Consider the following 7,500-nt stretch of genomic DNA (forward strand, 5'->3'; position numbering starts at 1 on the left):
ACACATGGCAACAGGTACTCTGAAGGAAAGAGAAACCACAACTGTGTCACCATCAAAATGAAATCAGATTATTTTACATTAACATAAACTAGAAATGTTCTATTTCTTTTTACCTTGTTCTTTGACAGAGGCACGGCTTCCTAGTGATGTTCGCTCAACGATCAAGGCACTTGTGAAGGTCATGAACTCCTGAATACTAAACAAACCAAAACAACACGTAGTAAGAGATGGACAGATGATAGATAGATAGATAGATACTTTATTGATCCCAAGGGAACTTTAGACCACAAGTATTACACAAAACAGTCCATAAGCATGAGAATAATAAAAGGTCAAAATGAGTCAAGAACAGGTTTACAGCAGTGAGATGAAAGTCTCGCCTCAAGAACTACTACAAAGCGGTCAATGTAAATAAGTATGTGCTGACGGAGATATCGACAGCACAAATATTTGAAGTATAAGGTGATGGAAAGATAAGTACTGAATCCAAAAATAAATACAGATTTAAAGCTCAATAACTGAAGTGATACAAAGTTCTGCATTCGACTGACACAGCCATGGTACAGCATGGTAAGTGCAATAATACAAGTTCAAATAGAAAACTAGAGATATAGGAGATGTTTAAAAGATAAACACAGGCTATTAGCTGGGAGTCTAATGGTGACGCACCTGGAGCGCTGGAAGAAGCTGAAGGAGGACAGGTCGTAGGCCGCCTTCAGGAGGTTGGACTTGGTGGATCCCTTATAGATGATGCTGAGGCTGTAGAGCTTCATGCTGCCGCCGTCACTCGCTCTCTCTCTCTCTCTCTCTCACACACACAAACAAATACACGCACACGGCCCTGGTAATCCGATTTGAGAGGACGACACAAGCAGAATCACATGAGACGCATTATCCCCCTCAACCGGCTTGGAGAACTTCAGAGCGAGTGAAAGTAAACGCATTGTTTTGAGCTAGCGAGCTAACCGGCTAATGCTAGCCAGCCACGCTCGGGGTTAGATAAGTGTTTATCTCCGGGCTGGGATCGATTGGGTAACTGACAGCGGTCTGTGCTCACTCGCCACAGACGGACACCGGCGTGAACCGGGTTTAAAAACGAGTGTAAACACCACAGAAATGAAGGGACGCTCGATGCTAGCTGAAGCTGTCCCGAGGCCTCGGGGAACTTACCAGACACAATCCCGCAGCAAACACCTTTTTGAGTCACGAACCAGAACACAAAGCAACGAGCTTCTCAGTCCACGTGACGCGAGTCGTGTCCGTGGGTCGAACACGCGCCCAGAGACCTGGTCACGAAGGAGTTTTGCGCAAAGTTGATAAATTCCGAGGTGCAGCTCAGCGACCAATCACCACGTCACGATCCTCACACGGTCCGACGGCAAATCTGTTCCGGTCGGAAACAGAGACGTCTGCTGTTCCTCGAGGTTTCCGCTCGAAAAAATGAAATGAAATGTCATCGTAATAAAGTTGTTAAAGCTTCTAATAAATGTAAATCTGGACAGGATTGCAACCCCCCCCCCCCCCCCCCCCCCCCCCCCCTCAATCACAACACTGAAACATTGACGTGAGTAAACTAGTTCATTTTCCAAAGAGAAACACGCATCATATTTGGGGAAGTAAATATAATTCAGGTCAAATGTCAACTTTTCTCATATAGTTATCTTTTAAATAAACAAAACAAGATTCAATTTTAACCAAATTAATTTGAATATGTCAGGTTCTAATTGAGTGCTACACACACTACCTGTCTGCATGAAGCCAAACATTAAAAGCACTAAAATGATAATCGCATAAATTAACATGAGTATAAAGTAATATTTTCAATATGGTGACTATAAGAATATTGAAAAATAGTATAAGTACCCAGTATAGTCATCTTCAACTAATTTTATTTTCTAATATAATTTTGTAATGTAATTAATGATTTATCACGAATGCTATTATGATGATGATGATGTTTATTATTATTATCAGTATTATCATCATTCTTCTTCTTCTTCTTCTTCTTCTTCTTCTTCTTCTTCTTCTTCTTCTTATTATTATTAGTAGTATCATTACTATTCTTCTTATCATTCTAATTCTTATTAATATTATTATTATTAGGAGTAAAAGTGTGAAACAGCTTTGTGTCCTTGTGAGTCTCAAGTGTTTTGGTCACAAAAACCAGCCACCCCCAGCTGCCCCCCCCTGATGTTTTCTTTGGTGACCTTGCTCCATTTAACAATGTCCCCCGGCCACTTAACTCAGTGGATAAGTGTTTTCCATGGTAGAAGTGTGTCCGTAATTCATTTCCAAGGTAACACACTGAAACCAGTTTGGCATGGAAACGGCTGAGCCTCCAGGTGCATCTGTTCCCCAGTTGCTGCTGCACCAGTAGAGGAAGAACACCCTTCTTCTTTCCTGGAATAGGTCAATAGATGTTGAAGTAACAGCGTCAGGGAGAAGTTCAGCTGTAGAACAGGACATCGTCTCAATATTTGCCTTTCTCAGATTTTGATGCTCTAAACTTGTATTGGTTCATCAGTGGAACAAAGACTTGGATGGAAAACTCAATCTCCTCTGTCGTCTGACTGATGGAGCTGATGGAGCTGATGGAGCTGATGGAGCTGATGGCCCAGGCTGAGCGCACATGCGGATATTTCTAACCGGACCAGTTAACAGCAAGAACAAAGACAAATCCTCAGGTTTTTATTTAGACTACAATATCTACAGAGATGAAGATGAATACATTTTTTATTTGATGTCTTTAAGACTAAAAATAATTAATTTTTCATATCATGTGAATTGGAATTAAGATTTGTCATTATTTTTCCTTTCTGCATGGATGAAGACAAATCCATTGGTTTTTTATGAAGTGTATCTGCTCCTAAACATCTCATTTGACTGTTTAAACCGCTGCAGGTATCGGCCTGTGTGTTTGAAACAAGCTGCTGAACATTATGTCAAACGTTTTGGGAACATAATGTTTGGACAGTTTCCCATAAAAGTTTAGCGTTTTCTTTAATCTTCAAACTCGGAGTGAAAACAACAACTGAAACGTGGGAATTTCCGCAACTCCTGAAGAAAGAGTGAACATCCCCTGGAAAGCCCTGATGGTCGAGAGGACAGTTGGGATTTATTCCTCGTCGTGATACGATGGATAAGGTAAGATAGAAAAAGTATTTTGATTTATCTCAAGAAAGTTCAAGTTCATGTATTACTGTTAACATATGGCTCATGCTCATGCTCATGCTCATCCTATCTATCTATCCATCTATCTATCTATCTATCTATCCATCTATCTATCTATCTATCTATCTATCTATCTATCTATCTATCTATCTATCTATCTATCTATCTATCTGTCTATCTATATATCAATTTGTACTCAATTAAAAAAGTGCAAAATAAGTGATTAAATGTTTGCTGGTAAACCACTTAAGGGACATAACTACAATTACCTACTTAAAGTAATTAAATAAAGTATCATTAATAAGGCGTATTTAAGTAAATACACATGAAAGTTATTATGTTAGTAGGTAGTGACCTTATGGGCCGGTGGCTGCAGGATGAATAATTATTCATTCATAGTGTAAGAGCACTTTAAAAGATGAGCTGACGCAAAAATGGAAATAAATAAAGCAGAAAGAATGTTCATGTTAACCTACAAATCCAGGTTAAGAAAAAACTGCCTTAACTCTTTGATTATTTTATTGCTTTAAATGGATACATGTGCCAGGAGGCTGAATGTGACCAGTCTGAGTTGAAAGCTTTCCCCCTCATTGGACTAACTGTAATGAATCAACTCACGTGCAGCAGTGAACACGCTGTGACACAAATTCCTGGATGTACAGCATGAGGTAACATACCATAATGTCGATCTTTACATGTCCCTCTGCTGTAATCGAGTAACACGTTGGCATAGACATGGGAGACAGCTGGCTGAATGGAAATCCATCAGGCAGCTCTCTGTGCAAACAAGCCAGCAGGTTAAATTAAGCAGATAATCAGCCATTGACAAGTACTTGGCACACATTCAACTCTTAGCCATAAATGAACTGTTGTTACACCAACAAATACACGTCGCCCGGTCAAAGTCAAAGCAGCACTAAAGATCTCAAATTGAAAGTGCAGCTGATGAAATACACGTCTATAAAAATGGAAGGTTATAGGCAATTTTATCATTAATCACTTTGTCACTCTGAGTTCCTCTTTTCCACTCCACTGATCAACATTTTTACAAAATCGATTTGTTCAAAACTTTAGGTTTTTTATCGAGCACAGATTCAAACATTAATACCAAATATATAGGTTTATATACATAATATTCCAAAAACAAATACTGTACATATGGCTATTTTGTGGAAAAGTGTGGAAAATGATGAGCATCCCATGGTAAAAAATGTTAGAATCAAAACAAATATATTATCTATTGTTTGAATGCTTTAACCATGTAAAAATATTATGTACTGTATATTATTATTTAACCCCAAAGTTGAAGCTACCTGAGTAGATATTTAAGAGGTTTAAAATGCGTATTGTATCGGAGCCTATTGAGAATATGTGTTTATATTTACATAAATGTGTGGGTTTGGGTCAGGGCACTGGGGACAGGGTCACAGTTTCAGCCAAAAGCTCGAGCTAAGAAAAGCTCTGACCTCTGGTCAGGTAAACCTCAGGAGCAGATAAGCACCAAAAGGCCTTCACCTGCAAAGAGTATTGTTGGTTTTACAGGTCATTCATCCCTCACTGTTTCTAATTTTAGTAACATAGTTCATATACAAATATATGCGTAACTCTCCCAGACTTTTGAAGTTGACCCGTTGATCAAACCTGCCGCTGGATGTTGCTCTTTGAAATAAAATAATTCACCAAGTCAAATATTAAGTCTTATTTTGCTGGATTAAAATATCTGATGTAGCTCATCTATAGAAATCTGTATTTTGGTCTTGACAATGACAAGGAACTGTGATTATTGTAATTTCTTTATTCAGCAAGACAAATATTAGTGGACTGAAATTAAAAGTCTCCTTTTCAAGGCAAACACAACATCTGCTGAGTTACTGAATTACAGATAAACATCATGAGCCAACTTGTTCAAAACACATATGACCAGGTCGGAATTAGATAAGAATATTTTGTGAAGAATTTATTTATCAGCATTTGTAAATGCATTAAAAATGTAATTATTCATAAAAGCAACGTAGTTCAGAATATCTTTTAGTTGATCATATTTCCATGGTTCATTTGAGATTTTCTTTCAAAAAAGGAAAAAAAAAATCAGTGCATATTAAATCATCATTCAGCTCTTGTAGAAATGAGTTGTGGATCAAATATAAGAATGTGCATTTAAAAAATCCTCGGCCCCTCAATTATATAATAAAATTGTTAAACTATTAGTTTTTTAACTTTGAACAGAGGTTGTAAGTTTGTGCCCTGTACTGTGTGTGTGTGTGTGTGTGTGTGTGTGTGTGTGTGTGTGTGTGTGTGTGTGTGTGTGTGTGAGCAATGTGTGTGAACCTACGTGGGCAGATGGGGTGAGGTATAGGGAAGGGGTGTGCATTTACGTCTGATGCCTCCAGCCCACTTCACCTGAGCATAAAAACAGCTGAGCTTCTCATTCAGGGGCACTCACACTTCACTGACTCTGCACACACACAGGGTGGACACACACTCCGCACACACCTGGAAACACACAGAGAAGCTCATTTAGTCCGACCTGTGACGATGCCGTGTGCCCGCTCTCGTCTCGACCAGACGGGGAAGATGCCTCGTAGCCACGTCTCTGTGGTTGATAAAATCCTCATGGTAAGATTCACCTTTCTGCCTCCAGCGCTCAAATAAGACTTCAGTGATTTGAACTTGAGTGATGCTGTGGATTTGTGTTTTTATCTCACTTGACGGTTGTGTGAGTTGACAAGTCTGTCCATGCTGTTTGAGAAGAAACTGGACAATTCCCAGTCCCAGAACTAAGAGTCCTCTTTACGTTATTCCAATGTTTTCTATTGTAAATAAGTTTTGTCTTGTTCATTCTCATTTGTTTCTGCTCTTCTGCTCCTTATAGTCTGTTTCTGCCTCTGGTTTTCACTGCACCATGACTTTTATAAGTGAACCTGAACCTTTTGTCCAGAACACATGTGTAAAACCACAGTTTTGTGTGCCGCTCCTGACCTGCTCTCCTCGCCCTCTCGCTGCAGGTAGAGCAGATCCTGTCAGAGTTCAGAGTGAATGAGGAAGAGCTCAATGAAATCATGAAGCGGATGCAGCGTGAAATGGAGAGAGGACTGCGCTTAGAGACGCACGAGGAGGCCAGTGTCAAAATGCTGCCAACCTACGTGTGCTCCACCCCTGAGGGCTCAGGTAGATATGATCACAAAATATGTGATCAATCTTTGACTTAAAACCTCATCACTTGGGGGGCAGGTGAAACCAGTATGTGCATTTACATGTAGTGTGTGTTTTTGACAGAGGTGGGGGATTTCCTGGCTCTGGACCTGGGGGGTACAAACTTCCGTGTCATGCTGGTCATAGTGGGTGAAGACGAGGATGGGAGCTGGAAGGTAGAGACCAAGAACCAGATGTACTCCATTCCTGAAGATGCCATGACGGGGACGGCTGAAATGGTCAGTGAACCCAACAATTAGATACAAAACTCAAACTTCTGCTCTGGTCTTTGTGAACTTGAGCGTGACTTTTGACATTAAAGCCCTTGTTACTAATATATTGTGCATGTTCCCCTCCTCTCACATCCTGCAGCTCTTTGACTACGTAGCCGAGTGCATGTCGGACTTTTTGGACAAACATCACATCAAGCACAAGAAGCTTCCTCTGGGTTTCACCTTCTCCTTTCCAGTGCGACATGAGAACATTGACAAGGTATGGGGGGGGAATGATCTTTTCAACATTCCATTCTAGGTATTGTGACGTTTTTTATATATTTGAAGTTTGTCCCTCTCTTTCTCCACAGGGAATCCTCATTAACTGGACCAAAGGCTTCAAGGCCTCTGGGGCCGAGGGCAACAACATTGTGGGTTTACTCCGAGATGCCATCAAGAGACGAGGAGTGAGTTACACTTCATCACGAGTCACCTTTTCTTACACTGAGCAGCTTGAGACTGAGTAAGATGAATTGTGATGTTGACATCACGCAGGACTTTGAGATGGACGTGGTCGCGATGGTGAACGACACAGTGGCCACCATGATCTCCTGCTATTACGAGGACCGCAGCTGCGAAGTCGGGATGATTGTCGGTAAGAAATAGAACAAGCTCCCACATGCTCTTATAAACTAACAACAATTGTGTACACTCATCTCAACACTGTCTGTTTTCGCCAGGCACTGGTTGTAACGCCTGTTACATGGAGGAGATGAGGACCGTGGAGCTGGTGGAAGGGGAGGAGGGCCGGATGTGTGTGAACACAGAGTGGGGGGCGTTCGGGGCCAACGGGGAGCTGGAGGAGTTCAGACTGGAGTACGACCGGGTGGTGGACGAGACCTCCATTAACCCCGGAAAACAGCTG

The 7,500-nt window shown here is 40.9% G+C and overlaps 1 protein-coding gene across 1 annotated transcript in view; it reads left to right on the forward strand.

The window, feature by feature from the left end:
- Window positions 1-2,633: 2,633 nt before the first annotated feature.
- The window catches only part of gck (glucokinase (hexokinase 4)), a gene marked incomplete at its 5' end in the record, with an annotated part of 7,921 nt that continues 3,054 nt past the window's right edge, over window positions 2,634-7,500 (forward strand). The window contains 8 exon segments of the mRNA XM_053421104.1: window positions 2,634-3,144; window positions 5,641-5,787; window positions 6,177-6,339; window positions 6,448-6,602; window positions 6,736-6,855; window positions 6,947-7,042; window positions 7,131-7,230; window positions 7,316-7,499. Of these exon segments, the coding sequence (XP_053277079.1) occupies window positions 3,136-3,144; window positions 5,641-5,787; window positions 6,177-6,339; window positions 6,448-6,602; window positions 6,736-6,855; window positions 6,947-7,042; window positions 7,131-7,230; window positions 7,316-7,499 (974 nt within the window).

This window comes from Pleuronectes platessa, chromosome 4 (genome assembly GCF_947347685.1).
Source record: "Pleuronectes platessa chromosome 4, fPlePla1.1, whole genome shotgun sequence".
Classification (NCBI taxonomy): Eukaryota; Metazoa; Chordata; class Actinopteri; order Pleuronectiformes; family Pleuronectidae; genus Pleuronectes; species Pleuronectes platessa.